The 24198-nt window shown below is 48.9% G+C and overlaps 1 protein-coding gene across 1 annotated transcript in view; it reads left to right on the top strand.

Moving 5' to 3' along the window:
• The window catches only part of SMC6 (structural maintenance of chromosomes 6), a 224032-nt gene extending 202808 nt beyond the window's left edge, over positions 1–21224 (top strand). The window contains 6 exon segments of the mRNA XM_075341130.1: positions 10384–10509; positions 17761–17866; positions 18003–18056; positions 18058–18156; positions 18761–18858; positions 21061–21224. Of these exon segments, the coding sequence (XP_075197245.1) occupies positions 10384–10509; positions 17761–17866; positions 18003–18056; positions 18058–18156; positions 18761–18858; positions 21061–21172 (595 nt within the window). The 3' untranslated portion in view covers positions 21173–21224.
• The last annotated feature ends 2974 nt before the right edge of the window (positions 21225–24198 follow it).

Below are 24198 nucleotides of genomic sequence, written 5' to 3'. Positions count from 1 at the left end.
ATTTGCATTGCCTACCTTTCTTTCTTTCCTGCTATCTGGGTTAGAAAAAGGTTTGGCGCTCGGCTCCCTTAAAGGTCAGGTATCGGCGCTATTCGTCTTTTTTCAAGAGGCGTTTGGCACGCCTTCCTATGGTGCGCACGTTCCTACAGGGGGTTTGCCATATCGTTCCCCCGTGCAAGCGGCCGTTAGATCCATGGGATCTGAACAGGGTACTATGCCCTCCAGAAGCCGCCCTTCGAGCCTCTGAGGGAGGTTTCACTTTCTAGACTATCCCAGAACGTGGCTTTTCTGGTAGCGATCACATCTCTTCGGAGAGTGTCTGAGCTGGCAGCGCTGTCATCCAAGACTCCCTTCCTGGTCTTCCACCAGGACAAGGTAGTGCTGCGCCCCATTCAGGAGTTTCTCCCGAAGGTGGTATCCTCTTTTCATCTTAATCAGGATATCTCTTTCCCTTCGTTTTGTCCTCATGCAGTTCATCGGTATGAGAAGGATTTACATTTGTTAGATCTGGTGAGAGCACTCAGAATCTACATTTCCCGCACGGCGCCCTTGCGCCGTTCGGATGCACTCTTTGTCCTTGTCGCTGGTAAGCGCAAAGGGTCGCAGGCTTCTAAGGCCACCCTGGCTCGATGGATCAAGGAACCAATTCTTGAAGCCTACCGTTCTGCTGGGCTTCCGGTTCCATCAGGGCTGAAGGCCCATTCTACCAGAGCCGTGGGTGCATCCTGGGCATTACGACACCAGGCTACGGCTCAACAGGTGTGCCAGGCAGCTACCTGGTCGAGTCTGCACACTTTCACCAAACATTATCAGGTGCATACCTATGCTTCGGCGGACGCCAGCCTAGGTAGAAGAGTCCTGCAGGCGGCAGTTGCCTCCCCGTAGGGGAGGGCTGTCTTGCAGCTCTAACATGAGGTATTTCTTTACCCACCCAGGGACAGCTTTTGGACGTCCCAATCGTCTGGGTCTCCCAATAGAGCGCCGAAGAAGAAGGGAATTTTGTTACTTACCGTAAATTCCTTTTCTTCTAGCTCTTATTGGGAGACCCAGCACCCGCCCTGTTGTCCTTCGGGATTTTTGGTTTGTTTGCGGGTACACATGTTGTTCATGTTGAACGGTTTTCAGTTCTCCGATGTTACTCGGAGTGAATTTGTTTAAACCAGTTATTGGCTTTCCTCCTTCTTGCTTTTGCACTAAAACTGGTGAGCCAGTGATCCCACTGGGGGTGTATAGCCAGAAGGGGAGGGGCCTTACACTTTTAAGTGTAATTGCTTTGTGTGGCCTCCGGAGGCAGTGCTATACACCCAATCGTCTGGGTCTCCCAATAAGAGCTAGAAGAAAAGGAATTTACGGTAAGTAACAAAATTCCCTTCTTGTCTGATAAGGCTACTTTCACACATCAGTTTTTTTTCCATCAGGCACAATCCGGAAAAAACTGATCCGGCCCCGGATCCGTTTTATCCCCATTGATTGGTATTAGCGCCGGATTGTGCCTGATGGCCTTGCGTTGCATCCGGCTTTTGTCGGATCCATCATAATTGCCTAATGCGGCGGCCGGATGGAACGTCTCTTTTAATGCTTTTTCTTTGTCGCTCCATTGGGAGACCCAGACAATTGGGTGTATAGCTTCTGCCTCCGGAGGCCACACAAAGTATTACACTTTTAAAAAAGTGTAACCCTCCCGTGGATCACGGGCTCCTCAGTTTTATGCTTTGTGTGGAAGGAGGCACACATCCACTCATAGAAAAAAAAAAAAGATTTATCATACATAGTATGACAGAAGAAAAGAGGTCCCCTATGTCGGCGGTGTTGTTAAGGTTGAGGTACCCATTGCGGGTACAAAGGCTGGAGCCACATGCCGTCTCCTTCACCATCCCTTATGCGGCTCTGGGAGAAGTGGGAGCTTCATCGGTCATTCACCTGCTGAGACCGTGCTCCATCCGCAGCCCCTGGTGGAACCTGCTGGACCGGAGCGTTTTCATCCCCAGGGACCGGGCCCTGCACCTTCAAGGTACTCTGTGTCCCCATGAGGGACGGTACGGGGAGAGAGGTCGCCTCTCTCCCCAGTAGCGCCGTCCGTTGTTTTTTCATCGGACTTCCGCGCCGGCCGTGCCTGCTTGTCGGGCACGGCCTTAAATTTAGTCCCCGGCTTCATCGCGGCCTAGTCGCGAAAAATCCCGCCCCCGGGCCTGCTTGTCAGGGGGAAGGGCGGTATTACCGACAGAGGGCTGGAGCATCTTTGCATGCCTCCCCTCCCCTCTCATGGACCACTATGGGGCCTCCAGATTCCCGCCTTTTGCCGGCGCCGCCCATGGCTCCACTCCCCCCTTGAGAGCTCCGGCGGCCATGTTTGGCATTCTGCCGGTGTATGCTGCAGCTGCACATCTCTACAGCTCTGGGGGACCCACAACAGGGAATCTGGAGGACACCAGCGGTTGGTAAGCCACACCGGTCACCCGGTGCTGGTTCCCCTAGGGTGCCGTGATATATATATATCTACATATATTATATATATTCGGAACGGCTGTTTAACCCTTTCCCATATACCCTCAGTGGTCGCTCTCCTAAGGGACACTTATTGCTTGCAGCATGTCGTCCACAAGGAGCAAAGCCCTTAAGACACAGGTTTTTTTCGCAGCCTGTACCTCTTGTGGGGCTATGTTGCCTGCGGGATCCACCTACCCTCACTGTGATCAATGCTCGACTCCTGCCACGCTTGCTCAGCCGGAGCCCGGGGCACTTGTCGGCCCCTCGGCTCATGTAGATCCCCCTGCTCCTCCTGAGCAGGCTGCAGGGACAGAGTCACCGTCATTGGCCTCTTTCGCTGAGAAACTCTCTGTCACTTTCTCAATCCATTGCGCAGTCTATGGACAAATGGTCATCTAAGCTCCTTGAGGCTTTGCAGTCCAGACCGGGCTCTTCACAGGCCCCGGCCCCTGTTAGTTTGTCTCCTCCAGGGCCTTCTCGGTCCGCGCCGCAGCGCGCTCCCAGGATAGCCCCTAGGTCCCAGGCGGAGGACTCCTGCCCGGATCGCAGTCCCAGACCGGCTAAGCGGCCTCGCTGGGACTCTTCCCCGGCCTCCTCACGCTGCTCTGGATCTCAGCTGGAGGACTCTCAGGATGACGAGGCGGACGTGGGAGCTCAGGGCTCTGACCCTGACTTCGCCCTCAACCTTGATACCCCTGAGGGGGACGCCTTAGTAAATGATCTTATTTCGTCCATCAACCAGGTGTTGGATCTCTCTCCCCCGCCTCCACCGGTAGAGGAGTCGGCTTCTCAGCAGGAGAAACACCAATTTCGATTCCCCAAACGTACGCGCAATACGTTCTTTGATCACTCTAACTTCAGGGACGCTGTCCAGAAGCCCAGAGCGGTCCCGGACAAGCGTTTTGCTAAAAGGCACTCTGACACGCGTTATCCCTTTTCACCTGAGGTCGTTAAGGGCTGGGCGCACTCACCCAAGGTGGATCCGCCAGTCTCTAGATTGGCTGCTAGGTCCGTTGTGTCTGTTGCCGATGGCTCATCCCTGAAGGATGCCACTGACAGACAGAGCTCTTGGTGAAGTCTTTTTATGAGGCCACGGGCGCGTCTTTTGCCCCGGCCTTTGCGGCTGTGTGGGCTCTCCAAGCAATCTCGGCATGTCTGACTGAGATTAATGCTGTCACGCGGAATTCTGCTCCGCATGTGTCTTCCTTGACCTCTCAGGCATCAGCATTTTCGTCCTACACCATGAACGCCGTCCTGGACTCTGCTAGCCGTACGGCTGTAGCATCCGCTAACTCCGTGGCAGTCCGCAGGGCCATGTGGCTGCGCGAATGGAAAGCAGACTCTGCTTCCAAAAGGTTCTTAACTAGTTTGCCTTTTTCTGGCGAACGTTTGTTTGGCGAACGGTTGGATGAGATTATTAAGGAATCCTCGGGAAAGGACTCCTCCTTACCCCAGTCCAAACCTAAGAGACCTCAGCAGAGAAAAATCCAATCGAGGTTTCGGTCCTTTCGTCCCTCCGCCAAGCCCCAATCCTCTTCGTCCAACCGGCCGGAGAAAGGCCAGAGGAACTCCTATGGGTGGCGGTCCAAGTCACGCCCCCAAAAGGCCGCAGGAGGCACTGCCTCCAAGACGGCCTCCTCATGACTCTCGGCTTCATTTAGCCACATCCTCGGTCGGTGGCAGGCTCTCCCGCTTTGGCGACGCCTGGTGGCCACACGTTCAAGACCGATGGGTGAGAGACATTCTGTCTCATGGTTACAGGATAGAGTTCAGCTCTCGACCTACGGCTCGTTTTTTCAGAACCTCCCCACCCCCCGCACAGGCAGACGCACTGTTTCAGGCGGTGGACGCTCTAAAGATGGAAGGAGTTGCGATTCCCGTTCCCCTTCAGGAACGTGGTCGCGGATTTTACTCCAACTTGTTCGTGGTACTAAAAAAGGACGGGTCTTTCCGTCCCGTTCTGGACCTCAAGCTGCTCAACAGACATGTGAGAACCAGACGGTTTCGGATGGAATCTCTCCGCTCGGTCATCGCCTCGATGTCACAAGGAGACTTCCTAGCATCGATCGACATCAAGGATGCTTATCTCCATGTGCCGATCGCACCCGAGCACCAACGTTTCCTGCGTTTCGCCATCGGGGACGAACACCTCCAGTTCGTCGCATTGCCCTTCGGCCTGGCGACAGCCCCACGGGTCTTCACCAAAGTCATGGCATCCGTCGTGGCGGTCCTGCACTCTCAGGGCCACTCGGTAATCCCATACTTGGACGATCTCCTAGTCAGGGCCCCTTCTCGGGTGGCGTGTCAACGAAGTCTTACCGTCACTCTGGCGACTCTCCAGCAGTTTGGGTGGATCATCAATTTCCCGAAATCCAAGTTGACGCCGACCCAATCACTGACTTACCTCGGGATGGAGTTTCATACTCTTCCAGCGTTAGTCAAGCTACCGCAGGACAAACGGCTTTCTCTGCAGGCGGGGGTGCAGTCACTTCTTCGGAGTCAGTCACACCCTTTAAGGCGCCTCATGCACTTCCTGGGGAAGATAGTTGCAGCTATGGAGGCAGTGCCGTTCGCGCAATTCCATCTACGGCCACTCCAATGGGACATTCTTCGCAAATGGGACAAGAGTTCGGCTTTCCTCGACAAGAACATCTCTCTTTCACTTGCAACCAAAACATCACTTCAGTGGTGGCTCCTACCCACATCTCTGTCTCGGGGAAAATCCTTCCTCCCCCCAACCTGGGCCGTGGTCACCACGGACGCGAGCCTGTCAGGTTGGGGAGCGGTTTTTCTCCACCACAGGGCTCAAGGAACCTGGACTCAATAGAATCGTCCCTTCAGATCAATATTCTGGAGATAAGGGCAGTATATCTAGCCCTATTGGCTTTCCATCGGTGGCTGGAGGGCAGGCAGATCCGAATCCAGTCGGACAACGCCACTGCCGTCGCCTACATCAACCACCAAGGCGGCACTCGCAGTCGTCAAGCCTTCCAGGAAGTCGAGCGGATTCTGCAGTGGGTGGAAGCCACAGGCTCCACCATCTCCGCAGTTCACATCCCGGGCGTGGAAAACTGGGAAGCAGATTTTCTCAGTCGTCAGGGCATGGACGCGGGGGAATGGTCTCTTCACCCAGACGTGTTTCGAGAGATCTGTCGCCGCTGGGGAACGCTGGACGTCGATCTCATGGCATCGAGACACAACAACAAGGTCCCGGCCTTCATGGCACGGTCTCAGGATCACAGAGCTCTGGCAGCGGACGCTCTGGTCCAGGATTGGTCGCAGTTTCGACTGCCATATGTGTTTCCCCCTCTGGCAAAGCTGCCCAGAGTACTACGCAAGATCCGGTCCAACTGCCGTCGCGCCATTCTCGTCGCTCCAGACTGGCCGAGGCGGTCGTGGTATCCGAATCTGTGGCATCTCACGGTGGGTCAACCGTGGGCACTTCCAGACCGTCCAGACTTGCGGTCACAAGGGCCGTTTTTCCATCTGAATTCTGTGGCCCTCAACCTGACTGTGTGGCCATTGAGTCCTGGCTCCTAGCGTCTTCAGGGTTATCTCAGGATGTCATTGCCACCATAAGACAAGCTAGGAAGCCAATGTCCGCCAAAATCTATTACAGGTCTTGGCAACTTTTCTTATCCTGATGCTCTGATAACGGTTTGTCTCCATGGCAGTTTGCTTTACCCACATTTCTTTCATTCCTACAATCTGGAATGGGCAAGGGTTTGTCCCTCGGCTCTCTCAAGGGCCAAGTGTCAGCACTCTCCATGTTTTTTCAAAAGCGTCTAGCCAGGCTTCCGCAGGTCCGCACGTTCCTGCAGGGGGTTTGCCACATGGTCGCACCTTACAAATGTCCGTTGGATCCTTGGGATCTTAACAGGGTTCTGACGGCTCTTCAAAAGCCGCCTTTTGAGCCGCTGCGGGATGTTTCTCTTTCCTGTCTTTCTCAGAAGGTGGCCTTCCTGGTGGCGGTCACATCACTTCGGAGAGTGTCTGAGCTTGCAACGCTGTCATACAAAGCCCCCTTCCTGGTTTTTCACCAGGATAAGGTGGTTTTGCGTCCTGTCCCGGAATGTCTTCCTAAGGTGGTATCCCCCTTTCATCTAAATCAGGATATCTCCTTGCCTTCCTTTTGCCCTAATCCAATTCACCAGTGTGAAAAGGATTTGCACTCTTTGGATCTAGTGAGAGCACTCCGGTTCTACGTGTCTCGCACGGCGCCCCTGCGCCGTTCAGACGCGCTCTTTGTCCTTGTCGCTGGCCAGCGTAAGGGCTCTCAGGCCTCCAAGTCAACCTTGGCTCGGTGGATCAAGGAACCGATTCTCGAAGCCTACCGTTCTTCTGGGCTTCCACTTCCTTCAGGGTTGAAAGCCCATTCTACCAGAGCCGTAGGTGCGTCCTGGGCTTTGCGGCACCGGGCGACGGCTCAGCAGGTGTGTCAGGCAGCTACGTGGTCTAGTCTGCACACTTTCACGAAGCACTATCAAGGTGCATGCCTTTGCTTCGGCAGACGCCAGTCTAGGTAGGCGAGTCCTCCAGGCGGCGGTTGCCCACCTGTAAGAGGGGGCCGTTTTCGGCTCCTTTTATTGAGGTATTCTTTTACCCACCCAGGGACTGCTCTTGGACGTCCCAATTGTCTGGGTCTCCCAATGGAGCGACAAAGAAGAAGGGAATTTTGTTTACTTACCGTAAATTCCTTTTCTTCTAGCTCCTATTGGGAGACCCAGCACCCGCCCCTGTGCCCTTCGGGCTGGTTGTTCTTTTGTGTACACATGTTGTTGATGTTGATTTATTCTTATGGTTCATGGTCTTCAGTTCTCCGAACATCCTTCGGATTGAATTTACCCTAGACCAATTTATAAGTTTTCTCCTTCCTGCTTTTGCACCAAAACTGAGGAGCCCGTGATCCACGGGAGGGTGTATAGGCAGAGGGGAGGGGTTACACTTTTTTAAAAGTGTAATACTTTGTGTGGCCTCCGGAGGCAGAAGCTATACACCCAATTGTCTGGGTCTCCCAATAGGAGCTAGAAGAAAAGGAATTTACGGTAAGTAAACAAAATTCCCTTTTTTGTCTCCGGATCCGGCGTAATGCGGCAACAAACTGATGCTGCCGCCGGATCCGTTATTTTAAACTGAGCATGCTCCAATGTATTGTAAAAAAACGGACGAAACAGATGCAAAAATGTATGCGCCGGATTGTGCCTGATGCCAAAAAACTGATGTGTGAAAGTAGCCTAAGATATGTTACAAATTGCTTATTTTCATGTATGCTATTGATTTGTGAAATAATTAAAACCGGGGTTATGCTGTAAGCCCAGGGACGTCACTGGGCCTCACACTTGATGGTGGAGTCTGGTAAGCACCATAGGTGGCTTGGATGCAGACATGAAGACTGGCAGTAATGTAGGGCTGGGCACCAAGGAAACTTGAATCCAATTGCTTTTGTCTAATGTCTGGTTTTCCATCTCCGATTTTTAAAGGTGGGAAAACATCACATTATCCCTTTTACACAGGTATCTAAAAGCATGAGTTTTGAGCCAAATCCCTGCTTTAGCTTACCACCTCCTCATAACTTACCGTAAAATGTTTAAAGGGACCCTGTCACCAGACTTGATGACTATAAGCTGTGGCTACCACCACTGGGCTCTTATATACAGCATTCTAACATACTGTATGTAAGAGCCCAGGCCGCTGTGTACAACATAAAAAACACTTTATAATAGTCACCTAAACGGTCGGTTCGGTGCAGACTGTCCGTTCTCAGGGTGCCTCCTCTTTCGGCCATCTTTGTCCTCCTCCTTCTTCTTCTGAAGCCTGGGTGCATGACGTGTACTATGTTATTCACACAGTCCGGCATTGAGGTAGTGTGTCAAAAGAAAAAACCCTGTCCTCCTGCCCCAGCAAGCTCTCTGTTTACGGCTAGCTGTATATGTGCAGAGAGACAAACTGCCCAATTATTGACTGGCATTATATTAGTTACTCGAGTTGAACACTTTCAGAGCGACTGACCTGCTCAACTTTGGGACCGGGCACCCGAACATTTTAGCGGTTGCCCATTGCTACAGATTGATAACCGTGATGTATTACCAGCCCATCATGGAATGATTAATGTACACAAGCTTACAGTGAAGGTATAGATCTTATGTTGTCTGCATGTGTCTGAAGGGTTCACTAGCTATAGCCAAATCCAAGTGGCTACTTCTGTAGTAAATAGGTTGCCCAGGCTTCAGGTTAAAGTCTGCGGTTGCTCTATGTGGCTACAGACTTGAATCCTCAGAGTGCGCAGCGCATGCCACCAGGATTCTCCCAGGAGCGGGCGGCCATGTCACCGCAAGTATGTGATTTGCATACTTGTGGTCATGTGACGACTAGACGTGTGTGGCCTCGCTCAATACAAATGAATTGAGCGAGGCTGAGCACGTCTAGTTGGAATGTGTCTGGAAGGATGCAAATTACATACTTGCAGTCACATGACCACCTGGCATCGGTGAAACTTAGTGTGCAGTGCACGCTTTGTGAGGATTCAATAGCCTGTAGTCACATAGTGACCACAGGCTATAACCTTAAGACTGGACAACCCCTTTAAGGAGCCCAGAGCTCAATATGAGGCTGGTTTCTTTGGCTCTGCTGCCTCCCGCTTCTGACCACCGCTCATTCTATTCACTGATTACTCACCGCACTGAGGAGATGGAAGCCAGAGCATTGCGTGGACAGCATCGCGGGAACAGCACCGCCGAGGACAGCATCGCGGGGACAGGTGAGTATTCAGCAAACGGTGTAAGTGCAGTGACATCCAGGAGGTCATTGGAGTTCCCAATGAACTGTGATGACATCCTGATGACACCCCCGTGATACCCGCACTACAGGTGTCAGGACAGTGACTAGTTCATGGGTTCATCAGAGTTCATTGGGAACTCTGATGACCTCCTGGATGTCACTGCACACGCACACTGCTTGCTTGCTTAATACTCACCTGTCACCGGTGATGCTGTCCTCTGGGATTCTGTCCCCACGATCCTCTATCTTCCAGGTCCTCACTGCACACACACACACACACACAATACTGGATACTCACCTGTCCCTGTGATGCTCCTGCTTACAGCTTCTCCGTGCAGTGGATACAGATGAATATAGAAAATCTTCTTATTTAAAAAACCCGTATTTTTTTCCAGTACGTGTCACACTGATGTCACATGGATCACATCAGTGTGTGATCCGTGTGAAACCCATGCTGCCATAGAAATAACGAACATGTCACTGTGCGTGCGTGCAGGGCCACGAGGGATCACACAGTCCGTGTGTGAGTGACAGCATAGAATAACATGGGTACATGTGGCATCTGTGTTAAAAACGGATGTCACATGTACTTGAAACACGGACGTCTGAAACCGGCCTAATAATGGTAGGCTGTTGTGCTAAGAACGATAGTCGTAAGCAAATATGGCACATGCCTGATCAATTTTTTAGATGACTACCAATGTTTCTCTCCCTAAAGTCAATAAGTTTGCCATCCAAAGACCCAAACGATGAACGATAAATTTGGTTGAAATTGTCCATTTTGCAGAGCTTTGGTCTGTGTATTATGAATGACAGCTCTGAAGTATACCATCAGTTTCTGGGAGGCGCAGGTCCTAGCGTTGGGCCCTAAATCTGTCTCTTGTACTGGTGTCCTCTGCTCCCTCGTTTCTCTGGTCGTTTGACCATCAGTGAGCGGAGAGGAGGGCGGTGCGTGCACCAGCTCTCTACATTCATTGTCACGTGAGCACAGAACGCAGCTGAGCACAGGAGACAGACCCTTTTATAGATTTCTGCCATAAGCGCTGTGGATTTAGAGAGGTAGGTGGGAAGAGCTTACCCGCATATCTGTTATTGTTGCGCCATTTTTTTTTCTTCCAGAGACTACCATGCTGCGAAAGAAAACTATCAGGATGTGGAAAGTAAAGTGAAGAATCTGAAAGTGTTTGTGAAATTGTTAGACGACATCATGACCCAGCGATACAAGACTTATCAGCAGTTTCGCAGGTCGGTCCGTGCTGTCGCGCTTTTCCTACATTTCTGTGATGTAAGGAAATACTGAGCCCGTTCCCCACATGTCTCTTCTCTTCTTCTAGTGTGTTTTGTTTTGTGTTTTGTTTTGGTTTTTCTTTTCAATGCTCCTGTATCTTTTTGCATAAATGATGCTCACATTTCGCTTTAGGTTTTTGGTTGCGGATTTCTGTGCTGTGTGAGGGTACTTTCACACTTGCGTTCAGCGCAGTCCGTCACTAACGCACTGCGCTATTCTCCATAGACTTGTATGGACAACGCACTGTAACGCAAGTGTCAGAGTTGCATCCACTGGATGACGCAGCATCGTTATTTTGACGTTGCGTCGGGCGGAAGGAACGCAGCATGTAACATTTTTTAGAGCGGCGGAAACCTTTATTTTTCACTGCGCATGCTCTTTTTTTTTTTTTCTTAATCACAGAAACTTTATTTTGTTTCTCGGTGGCCGACCGTTCAGCTGAGCGCCCGGCCGCCGGCATGTGAGAGCAATCAGCTGAGCGCCCGGCCGCCGGCATGTGAGAGCTCTCAGCTGAGCGCCCGGCTTCCGGTATGTGAGAGAGCTCTCAGCTGAGCGTCCGGCAGCCGGCTATTGAGAGCTCTCAGCTGAGCGCCCGGCTGCCGGCTATTGAGAGCTCTCAGCTGAGCGCCCGGCTGCCGGCATGTGGGAGCGCTCAGCTGAGAGCCCAGCTGCCGGCATGTGAGAGCGCTCAGCTGAGCGCCCGGCAGCCGGCTATTGAGAGCGATCAGCTGAGCGCCCAGCAGCTGGCTATTGAGAGCGATCAGCTGAGCGCCCAGCCGCCGGCATGTGAGAGCTCTCAGCTGAGCGCCCGGCTTCCGGTATGAGAGAGAGCTCTCAGCTGAGCGCCCGGCTGCCGGCTATTGAGAGCTCTCAGCTGAGCGCCCGGCTGCCTGCTATTGAGAGCTCTCAGCTGAGCGCCCGGCAGCCGGCTATTGAGAGCAATCAGCTGAGCGCCCGGCAGCCGGCTATTGAGAGCAATCAGCTGAGCGCCCGGCAGCCGGCTATTGAGAGCGATCAGCTGAGCGCCCGGCAGCCGGCTATTGAGAGCAATCAGCTGAGCGCCCAGCAGCCGGCTATTGAGAGCGATCAGCTGAGCACCCGGCTATTGGGAGCGATCAGCTGAGCGCCCGGCAGCCGGCTATTGAGAGCGATCAGCTGAGCGCCCGGCAGCCGGCTATTGAGAGCGATCAGCTGAGCGCCCGGCAGCCGGCTATTGAGAGCGATCAGCTGAGCACCCGGCTATTGGGAGCGATCAGCTGAGCGCCCGGCAGCCGGCTATTGAGAGCGATCAGCTGAGCGCCCGGCAGCCGGCTATTGAGAGCGATCAGCTGAGCGCCCGGCAGCCGGCTATTGAGAGCGATCAGCTGAGCGCCTGGCCGCCGGGTGATCAGCTGATCGTTCACAATAGTCTGCTGCCGGTAAAACTGGAAAGAAGAAGGAAAAAAAAAAAAGCTTTCCGTTGTTTTGTACGATCCGTTGCATCCGTTGTGCCACTATATGCAACACATCCGTTGCATCAGTCACACAACGAAATGCAACGGATGCCGTTTAACGCAAGTGTGAAACTAGCCTGACTTGTATAAAGGTTTCCAGTAAGTGGGCATTATCCCGGGAAATGAACCGCTCTCTAGTAAAGTGTAATATGTCGGCTTGTGACTGGCAAAATTAATATCCGCACTGTGACGGCTTCATCTGTGTTCACAGACTATTGTTCCTCTCTTCTGATGACATTTCTTCAGTCATGGTGCGATATTCATTTAATTGATGTGACTGATAATCGTCTCCACCGAGACCACTTCGGATATCATCACTTAACCTTGGATTTATCTTACTAGTTTATTAATAATGTGTTCTCTTTGGTACTTAGCAAAGCGGTTTATGAGGATGTCCCATTTTTGGTTAAAAAAAAAAAGGTTTATTTCTGATGAAATGATGAGCGATCCTGATCAGCAAACTTCGAAATATGTTAAAATATTACGATCTTTGGCCAGATCGGACATCTGATCATTTACTGCAAAAGTCAGCGATCTTGCCGAAATTTGGTAAATATTCAGATGGCAAAAATCATCCTCTTCCTGCTCATCACAGTCGTGTCAAGTATTGACATGGCTGATATTGGCCACTGTAATTATAAAAAAAAAAATGCTAAAGCAGTACATACTTACCAAGTCTCCGCGGCTGCAGCGCTACGTCCGTGGCTAATAATTATCCCTAATGCGTGTTCATTGCTGCCGTTAGACCCCACCCCCAGACAGCGTTGGCTTTGAATCACAGACCCTGTCTGCAGGTCTATCGTAGTATAAAATAAAACAATTGGCGTATGGTTATTGCGTATGGCGTATGGTTACCATGCTTATTGAGTCCCCCCCAGCCTAAAAATAGCAGCTTGCAGCCGCCTAGGATTGTCGCATCCATTAGATGCGACAATCCCAGCACTTTCTCCGGCTCTTTCTAATTTTGGCCTGGTCCGGTGGAAATCAAGGTAATAAGAGGTTACTCACAGCTCACAACTGCCACTAAGCCCTAGATTAGTAATGGGGAGGGTTTATGAGACCCCCCCCCACACACACACACACAGCATTCAAGATAAATAAACACAAACAGTGAATAAATCCTTTATTTGAAATAACACAAAAAAGTACCCTCTTTCACCACTTTATTAGCCCCCAAAACACCCCTGCTGGTACGATGTAATTCACACATGGTCCCACAACGATTCCAGCTATGCTACACTACTGAAGGCACAGCGCGGGATGACCAAACTCTGTAAGCTTTAGGCGATGATCGGTGACGTCACTCAGGTTAGTTGTGGTCATGGGTGGAGGTTCCTACGGCCCTCCCACCTGTGACCGCAGCTAACCTGACCTCAGTGAACTTACTGAGTTCACAGACCTGCATCCACTGCCAAAAAAACTCATCAATACCGCATGCGGTATGATGTTGTAGTGATGCGTTTTTTGGGGGGGTTTTGCCAGGAGGTGTAGATTGGGTGCAGGAATATGGTGTAAAAATTTCAGCATCTCTTGGCACAAAAACTGTTTTGTGTACATTTTGGTGCAATTTTCCTCCAGGGGGTACAAATTTGGTGCTGAAATGTCTGCACCAGGGTTCAGCACCAAATGCATATCATGGCAAAAAAAAAAAAAAAAATTGTACATTTTTTTTTTTCGAAGAGCTGCAGATTTAATGCTTAAACTTTTACACCATATTCCTGCACCCAATCTACACAAAAAACGCATCATACTGCATGCAGTAGTGATGTGTTTTTTGTTTTGTTTTCTTTGTTTTTTTTCTTTGCTAGATGGTGTAGATTGGGTGCAGGAATGTAGTAAAAATTTCAGCACCAAATCTGCATCACTTGGGAAAAAAATCCAGTTTTCGGCCAGGAGATGCAAGTTTTTGAACTCAGTGAGTTTATTGAGGTCCTCTGAGGTCAGGTTACCTACGATCACAGGTTTAGGGCCATGGTAACCTCCAGCTGTGACCGCAAATAACCTGAGTGACATCAGCGATCATTGCAGCTCATTCTCATTGAATCTTATAGAGTGCGGTCATTGTTCTATGACTGCACACTGTGACTTCAGATGTAGCAGAGCTGGAATCATCGTGGGACCTAGTGTGGATTACTTCGTACTTTGGTGTTTTTGAGGGTTAATAAAGGGGTGAAAGGCTGTTTTGGTTTTTTTTTCTTTCAAATAAAAGATTTGTTTTTTGGCTTTTTTGTTTATTTCTTTTCACTTACAGATTAGTAATAAGTGGGTCTCTTAGATGCCTCCCATCACTAATTAGGGTTTAGTGGAGCTGTGAATTGTGGTTAACCCCTTATTACTCCGATTGCGACCATATCAGGGCAATCGGAAAGAACCAGGTTAAGTGCCAGGATTGTCACATCTAATGGACGCGACAATCCTGAGTGACTATACAAGCTGCTATTTTTAGGTTGGGAGGGGGTGGGGGGGAGGACCATTAACCATGAGTCACCCCAGCCTGAGAATACCGGCCCCTAGCTGTCAGGCTGTATCTTGCCTGGGTATCAAAATTGGGAAGGAGGGGTGGACCGCACGCCGTGTTAAGTAAAAAAAAACTGCATGCAGTTACTCTTATTTTGATACACAGCTAAGATAAGTGCATGGCTGGAGGCTGCAGTCTGTAACCGTGGCTTTATCGGTGCTAGTATCAATACCCCCTGTATTGGCCCTAAGCCAATTTGTTTTTATTTATTTAACACCAGTATAAGCACACAGTGTGTTGTGATCCGAACCAATCACAAATGCTGTCTCAGAGGATGAGGGCGTGGTCCAACAGCATCCAATCAGAGATGCTGGTGAAAGGGGAGTAAATATGTATGAGGGATTTTCAGACCCGGAAGTAGCGTTGCAGCCACGGGCACTCTGTAAGTATGTACTGCTTTAACCCTTTTTTATTTTCTTTCTTTTACAGCCCCCCGCTACACCATTTTTACAGCACATCACTTGCCTCCCATTGAACTAAATGGGTTTGGCTAGGATCATCGATCCGATCAGCGGGTTCGGCAATCCTCAACCGATCCGATCCTTGGCAGGATCACTCATCTCTAGTTATAACATGTTTTAACATTCATCATGTGTTACTGTAGGTTTTAATTTCCTCTGCTTTCTGACAGTGAATAGAATAATTTTCTTTGTATGAGTTGACACGCCGAGTGGTACAGAGCCCACGCCTGTTATCAGCACATAACCAGGGCACGTGGCCATTTGGAAATAGAACAGTAAAGATTTTCATCCAGTGACTTAAATCTGAGAACTTAAACCTGGAAATGGAGGATACTTTGGTTACAGTTTGGCCTTATCGGCTTCTATGACAAGTAGCTAGTGAAATCTATCGATCATTGGTCATACATCCCTGCGTTTCTGGGGGTCTTTGCTGCAAACCAGGGAAAGCAGAAACTTACGTGCTGGTGGTGTCAGACTGTGGGGCCATGCTTTAATGAAGGGTAACACCCAATTGTCAATTCAGTCACGCATTATTACCAGGAGGAGAAGCAGAGGAACGCACAATGCAGTGTTCTAACGGAAGATGCTCCGGAAATTTCAGGAAGGCTTTTACTATTTCTCTTGTAATTTATGTTTTTTGTTCCTGGAAATTTATAGTCTGAGGTGTAAGACAGGCAAGTTAGACTATGAGCCTCTTACAGGGCAGGGACAGATATTAGTTGGCAATTAGTGATGAGCGAGCACTACCATGCTCAGTTGCTTATAAAGAGCAGTTAAATGCTCAGATGGGTGCGACTCAAGGACCGAGTATAATAGAAGTCAATGGGAAACTCATGCATTTTTCAAGAAGAGTTCCCCAGTGACTTCCATTATACTCGGGTGCTAGAGTCACACCCATCCAAGCATCCAACTGCTGGTTAAGAGTTCTGAGCACCTGAGCATGGTATTCCTCACTTATCACTAGTTGCCAGTACCAAGCACCTGAGCATGGTAGTGTCCACTCATCACTAGTTGCCAGTACCAAGCACCTGAGCATGGTAGTGCCCACTCATCACTAGTTGCCAGTACCAAGCACCTGAGCATGGTAGTGTCCACTCATCACTAGTTGCCAGTACCAAGCACCTGAGCATGGTAGTGCCCACTCATCACTAGTTGCCAGTACCAAGCACCTGAGCATGGTAGTGCCCGCTCATCACTGGTTACGAGTACAGAGCACCTGAGCATGGTAGTGCTCACTCATCACTAGTTGCCAGTACCAAGCACCTGAGCATGGTAGTGCCTGCTCATCACTGGTTACGAGTACAGAGCACCTGAGCATGGTAGTGCTCACTCATCACTAGTTGCCAGTACCAAGCACCTGAGCATGGTAGTGCCCGCTCATCACTGGTTACGAGTACAGAGCACCTGAGCATGGTAGTGCTCACTCATCACTAGTTGCCAGTACCAAGCACCTGAGCATGGTAGTGCCTGCTCATCACTGGTTACGAGTACAGAGCACCTGAGCATGGTAGTGCCCACTCATCACTGGTTACGAGTACAGAGCATGGTAGTGCTCGCTCATCACTTGTTACAATTACTAAGCACCTGAGTATGGTGGTAGAAAAAAATGGAGATTCCAGCACCGCTCAGTATAATTTAAAACATAGCTTTATTAGGAATAAAAGTTAGAAGTCATGGAAATAAACGTCCATTTAGCTCCATAACTAGACCAGGTAAGTGTCTGCGTCTACGCATTTCAGCCACAACATGCCTTTAGTCATGACCATCATGCCTTTAATAATTTTTGTTCTCTTGAGCATGGTAGTGCCCGCTCATCACTAGTTACGAGTACTGAGCATCCGAGCATGGTAGTGCTCGCTCATCACTAGTTACGAGCACTGAGCACCCGAGCATGGTAGTGCCCGATCATCACTAGTTACGAGCACCCGAGCATGGTAGTGCCTGCTCATCACTAGTTACGAGCACCCGAGCATGGTAGTGCCTGCTCATCACTAGTTACGAGTACCGAGCGCCCGAGCATGGTAGTGCCCGAGCACCCAAGCATGGTAGTGCCTGCTCATCACTAGTTACGAGCACTGAGCACCCGAGCATTGTAGTGCCCGCTCATCCTTAGTTACGAGTACTGAGCACCTGAGCATGTTAGTGCTCGCTCATCACTAGTTACGAGCACTGAGCACCCGAGCATGGTAGTGCTCGCTCATCACTAGTTACGAGTACCAAGCACCTGAGCATGGTAGTGCTCGTTCATCACTAGTTACGAGCACTGAGCACCCGAGCATGGTAGTGCCCGCTCATCACTAGTTACGAGCACCCGAGCATGGTAGTGCCTGCTCATCACTAGTTACGAGCACCCGAGCATGGTAGTGCCCGCTCATCAGTAGTTACGAGCACCCGAGCATGGTAGTGCCCGCTCATCACTAATGACAATCTCTATATTTTGGTGCCTCTTTAGATGGACGGGTTTGGCAGACAGTCTAGTGTGTATGGGGATCTGGAAAGATGATTGTTTGCCCTGCTGTTCTGTAAGTTGCTGCCAGAGATGTCTGTCACAGAGAACAGGAGCGCTCCTGTGTACGGAAGGGGGGGGGGGGGGGTCAGGGCAGATGGCTGCCAGGGGTGGCCTTCAGTCTGTGTTTTATCAGATATTCATTAGTAGATTGTAAGCTCCAGCCCTGAATAGTGGCCGTGACTCTATCACCAGGAATACTCAGTCCCTCTCCGCTCCTTCTCTTGCAGGTACCTTACTTTACGATGCAAGTTTTACTTTGATACGTTGCTTTCTCAAAGAGCTTATTCTGGGAAAATGGCCTTTGACCACAAGAATGAAACTCTCGCCATAACTGTAAGTTGATCTTTTAAAAAAAAAAAAATAAAAAATGCAAAAAGCCCTTCCTCCTGGATCAGATAAATGCCAGCCCTGTGCTTGGGAAATGCACAGATGTGAGGTGAGACCTAATTCTTGTGATATTCCACCCCAGGTCCAGCCCGGAGAAGGAAACAAGGCTGCGCTGTCTGACATGAGGTCCCTGTCCGGGGGGAGAGCGATCATTTTCTACTGTTTGCTTTGTGCTCTCTCTCTGGTCAATCGCAGAATCCCCTTTCAGATGTCTGGATGAATTTGATGTCTATATGGTATTGTGTTTTCTGGTTTCTATTAATAATAGCGTGAGGCCACATTCAGGCTTGCAGGGCCGGATAGGTACCGAAAATCTGAATATTACAGTACCTCTACACCCCACCGACATATTCCATGAAAGTAAAGACGGTTAGACTAAATGTCCGAACCCTCCAATGTCAACGGTTGTCACTGATCAACTGCTGTGCAGTATGGGGACCTTCTGCCTCTCCCGACAGGGATGTCTATGGAGGGAAAGTTGGACAGCTTTAGCGTACTAGGGCCCATTGAATGACCCGGGCTAGCCTCTCATACAACATGTACTCCATTTGTTCTTAGCGTTTTGCCAGAGATACTAATTTTCCTCAGTACAGAGTAAGGTGTGGATGTGAGAGGTTGAGTCGATCCTCCATGAGGAGATGCCGCTAGTAGGGGCACTGTCTCCTGGTAGCCCCCTCCTGGAGGAAAAGAAAGCGCTCCCTCATTCTTCCCGTCCATACACAATGCGTTTCTTGTGGTAGCATCAGGTGCCATATTGGACGGTGATGATCCTCCCTGTGGACCTACTGCTCCTGAACGCCCCATTTTCTAATGCCATCCTCTCCTCTCTTCCGTTTGTAGGACATGGTGAACAGGAGGATATCCATGGATATGATGCTTACCATGGCGGATTCCCAGAGATTTCGACAATTTATTTTATTAACGCCACAACACACGAGGTAAAACATGCATTTATTATATTATACTTGTAGCCATGAGATAAAAAAAATATACAAAGCATCACTCCAGCGTTTGTTTTTCTTTGTTTTTTTTTGGTTTGTTTTTTTTTTTTTTTGTTTGGTTTTTATTTTAGTGCTGAAGTGATGCTTTAAATGTAAGCCCACTGCCCCCCTATGTTATATCTTCTATCACCGCTGCTCTGGTCCCACTGCTCCACCATGTCCCCTTAACTTCTGTCTACCGGAATTCAGTAATCCCAGCACAAGCTCCCAATAAAAGTCTATGAGAGCCAAACCATGCCAGAACGAGGCTCTCATAGACTTGTATTGAGCTATGACCTCCGGCATGCTCCATGAAACACTGGAGCTGCCGGCGGGTCACATATCACTGGACACCAACTGGAGCGGCGGTGATTAGAAGATGAAGACAGTGACAGAAGTCAGGGGACTTAGATTTAAAGTGTCATTCCAGCAGGGAAGAAAATGCTGGAGCGATGCTTTAAGGTGTTAGACCACATGTACCAGGGCATATGTTCTCTTTTTTTTGGGTGAATTTGGAGATCACATTTTCCCCGGGAGATCTACAGGTCACGGCTGTGTCGTGTATTGAGCTACAGCAGCCTGGACTGCAGTGTCCCCGGAGGTAGGTCCTCCACAGATCACACGCACATCATGGCGGACTCTGAAGTTGAGCCTGCAGTCTGTTATACAGGTGACATCTGCCTCTTAAGCTGTGAGCAGAGCAAGCTCCTCTCTCTCTCACTCTCTCTCACTCTCTCTCACTCTCTCTCACTCTCTCTCACTCTCTCTCTCTCACTCTCTCACTCTCTCTCTCTCTCTCTCTCACTCTCTCTCACTCTCTCTCACTCTCTCTCTCTCACTCTCACTCTCACTCTCTCTCACTCTCTCACTCTCACTCTCACTCTCTCACACTCTCACACTCTCTCTCACTCTCTCTCTCTCTCACACTCTCACACACTCACTCTCACTCTCTCACTCTCTCACTCTCTCACACTCTCACACACTCACTCTCACTCTCTCACACTCTCACACACTCATTCTCACTCTCTCACACTCTCACACTCTCTCACACACTCACTCTCACTCTCTCACACTCTCACACTCTCTCACACACTCACTCTCACTCTCTCTCTCTCTCTGTCTCTCTCATTGGCCCGGATTCCGGATCGGATCTCGGACTTCCTTGTGAACCCGCAACTGATCCGCCGGACCTATTAGCAATCCGCTCAACTCTAATAGTGACATTTAAACGGCTTTATCGACAGTGGGCTTTCATGGCAGCCTGGGGCCTAATGAGGGCCCCAACCTCCGCTATGTACGTCATTCTGGGAAGCTTAGTTTTTAGCAAGACATCAGTCTAAGAAATGGAATATAGTAGTATTGCAGGATATGGAACAAGGATTGCAGGTTTATGTCATCTAAAGGGGACTAAAAAATGGGGTGGAATGAAAAGAGTTGGGGGTTTTGTTTTGTTTTTTTTTTTTGTTTTTTTTTTTTGTTTTTAAATTATCAACTACCCCCAGCTTTTGTTTCCCAGTTTCAAAAGTAAAGGCATCATATGTATTCCTATGTCCGTAAAAGTCCTGATCTATAAGAATATAGAAAACCTATTAACTAGTATGGTAAACCTCATGAGAATGAAACGCCAGAAAAACACCCCCTAAATTATATCAATAACCTAAACAGCTCGTCACGTAAAAAAGAAGCTCCATCAACAGAAAAATGTTACAGGACTCAGGAAATTGCAATACATACACTTTTTTTTTTTCATTTTTTTTTTTTCACACCACAATGGAAAAAACTAGAAATGTTTGGCATTGCTGAAATCACACTGACTTGGACTTCAAGTTAATTGATCAATTTTAAAAGCAAAATTTAAAAAAAATAAAATAAAAATCTTTTTTTTTTTTTTCTTTTGTTTGCTATTAGGAGTTTTTTATTTTTCCAATTCACCCCCTTTTTATTTTAAATTTTCAGTGCATAATATGGTGAATGTTGCCATTCAAAACTACAACCCCTTTGGCAAGGTATACAGAGAAGTGAAAACAAAAACATTATAGCTTTTGGAAAAAGAGGAGGCAAAAATGAAAATTGGTTGCTTAAGTGTTAACTCTACTTGAGGATGTTTTTGGATTTATTCCTCAATTTAATATTGTGTATTTTTTTTTTTTTTTTTTGCAGCTCGCTTCAAACTAGTAACATTATCCGAATTCTCCGAATGCAAGATCCCGAAAGAGGACAAACCACATTGCCCTTTGAGCCAGTGAACCAAGAGGAGGAAGAAACAAATTGATTTATTTATTTATAATAATAAATAATAATTTCACCTATGCTATAACCTAGAATTTCCACTCGATTGCTGATTTTTACATGTATATATTTTGTTGCCGCATCCAACGGATTGAGATGTCACTCCCGTAATTTATGTCCAAATGTCTAAACAGAAAATTTCTAATATTCTTTTTCTTTATTTCTCTCATTTTTGTAAACTTGCAACAATTTTATATATTTTCTATCCTTGAGTCCTGATCACCTAGGTATCCATTACTTTTGTTTGTTTTATTTAAAAAAAAAAAAGTTTCTGAAGGAAATGTAAATTGCAATTTTTTTTTTTTTTTTAGTAAAGTTTTGCGTTTGTTTTTTATTTACCGTATTTTTCGCTTTATAAGACGCACTTTTGTTCCCCCAAATTTTGGGGGAAAGTAGGGGGTGCGTCTTATAATCCGAATATACGGGGGGGGGGGTGTATATATATATATATACACACACTACAGAGTCCAGGGGAGGTGCGGGCAGCTCTGGAGCTCTGCTGGGGGACTTATGAAAGCTGGGAGCAGCAGACTTTGATCTCCTGCACCCGCTCATATAATATGCACAGCTGCTGTCCACCACCATGGTGCTGAAAGTGCACCGCGGCGATAGGCTGGGGCAGCAGTGTATATTATATCTGCCTGCCCCTTCTTTGATTGCACATGCCCCCTCCCCCGTGTTAGCTATGTCCCCTATGCTGCTGCAAACAGTAAAATAATAAACTTTTTACTCACCTCCTCCAGCGTGTCTGCCAGGCCTCCCTCCTGCTGCTGTGATAAGGCACAAGAGATTTCACTCTGCCGTGCCGATCACATGACCGGCCGAGAACCAGGAAATGCAGGAGGCTGGAGATCAACCCCGAGGAGGGGACACAGACAGGACAATGCTAGAGAAGGTAAGGAAAGTTTATTTTCCTAAAAGCAGCAGCATGGGGCGATATATAACACAGGGAGCTGTGTGCCAGCAATAGTGGGCCATGTGCCGCTACATGGGGCCGTGTGCCGCCACATGGGGCCATGTGCCAGCAATAGTGGGCCGTGTGCCGCCACATGGGGCCATGTGCCAGCAATAGTGGGCCGTGTGCAGCCACATGGGGCCGTGTGCCGCCACATGGGGCCGTGTGCCGCCACATGGGGCCGTGTGCCGCCACATGGGGCCGGGTGCCGCCACATGGGGCCATGTGCCAGCAATAGTGGGCTGTGTGCAGCCACATGGGGCTGTGTGCAGCCACATGGGGCCATGTGCCGCCACATGGGGCCATGTGCCAGCAATAGTGGGCTGTGTGCAGCCACATGGGGCCGTGTGCCACCACATGGGGCCATGTGCCGCCACATGGGGCCATGTGCCAGCAATAGTGGGCTGTGTGCAGCCACATGGGGCCGTGTGCAGCCACATGGGGCCGTGTGCAGCCACATGGGGCCGTGTGCCGCCACATGGGGTCGTGTGCCGCCACATGGGGCCGGGTGCCGCCACATGGGGCCATGTGCCAGCAATAGTGGGCCGTGTGCCGCCACAGTGGGCCGTGTGCCGCCACAGTGGGCCGTGTGCCAGCCACAGTGGGCCGTGTGCCAGCCACAGTGGGCTGTGTGCCAGCCATAGAGGATGTGTGCCAGGCATAGGGGACATGTGGCATCACTGGGCCATATCCAGATTCAGAGGGCTAATTTTAGGATGGGGGGGGCTATGAGGGACATATACCCTATATGATTTGTCAGACGGACACTGGCATTATAAGACGGACCCCATTTATTAAAAAATTCTCTATTCCTTCACCAAATTTGGGGGTGCGTCTTATAATCAGGTGCGTCTTATAAAGCGAAAAATACGGTAAGCCTTTTTCCTGTAAATCTGTCTGTAGAAATCTATGTTTTACCAGAGTTTATTCGAATGAACCCTTTACTTTATAGAGGGCTATTATTACTACTGCATTTTAAGGGATATTCCAGTTTCAGCAACTAAAGGCTATTTATTGTATTTTTTTAAATATATAAATATCTATATATAATGTTGTTAACTTTGCAATGTACTTTCTGCATCAAATCTTCAAGATTTTTTAAGATCTCTATGCTTTGAATGGAAACCTATGGTCGGGCACACACATGGGCAGCCCATTTCCAGACACCGCTCTGCTACACATACAATACTACAGGGTGTTATTTATTTTTATTTTTTTCTTTGCAAAGACTGTGGATCCAGAAAACAGATGTCCATGAAACAGAGGTGGAAATACTCAATGTCTGCTTCATTCATTGTCTATGGGACTGCCGGATATAGTAGTGCACCATCCTCTGTAAAACTGACAAGGAAAGCAGACATTCACATCCATTGCAGAGCCCCGTTTTCTGTACTGCTGAGGTTTCCCAATGACCAAAACCTTAACCACAGGATAGGGGATAAAATATGGCTAACTTAAATCTGGGTGTATCCTTTTAAGCTCCTGCCAGATGCTACTGTTAAAAGGGGATCTGTCACCTTTTCTATAATTTTTTTTACTGAATTTGCGTTCCCCATAAAATAACAATTCTGAAACTGTGCGGTGTCACTCCTATTATCTCTCCTGGAAATATATGCCTTAAAGGGAACCTGTCCCCAGAATTGGTGACAATAAGCTGTGGCCACCACCAGTGGGCTCTTATATACAGCATTCTAACATGCTGTATATAAGAGCCCAGGCTGCTGTGTAGAACTTAAAAATCACTTTATAATACTCACCTAAGGGGCGGTGCAGACTGGTTGGATGGGTGCCTCCATTTCCGGCCATCTTTGTCCTCTTTCTTCTGATGACGCGTCCTACGTCATCCACACTCGTTGACATTGAGGTCCCGCGCATGCGCACTACAATACTTTGATCTGCCCTGCTCAGGATGGAAGAATAAATATTGTATTTTTAACCTGCCTAAGTGATTAATGTAACCCACAACTTCAGATCGACATAAGTAGTGGCAGCAGAGGGATCACCTATCTTTGGACAGCTTACCTGGGAAAATTACCAAAAGAGGTATAAGAAGG

This window comes from Anomaloglossus baeobatrachus, chromosome 3 (genome assembly GCF_048569485.1).
Source record: "Anomaloglossus baeobatrachus isolate aAnoBae1 chromosome 3, aAnoBae1.hap1, whole genome shotgun sequence".
NCBI lineage: Eukaryota > Metazoa > Chordata > Amphibia > Anura > Aromobatidae > Anomaloglossus > Anomaloglossus baeobatrachus.
This window is presented reverse-complemented; position numbering and strand designations above follow the sequence as displayed.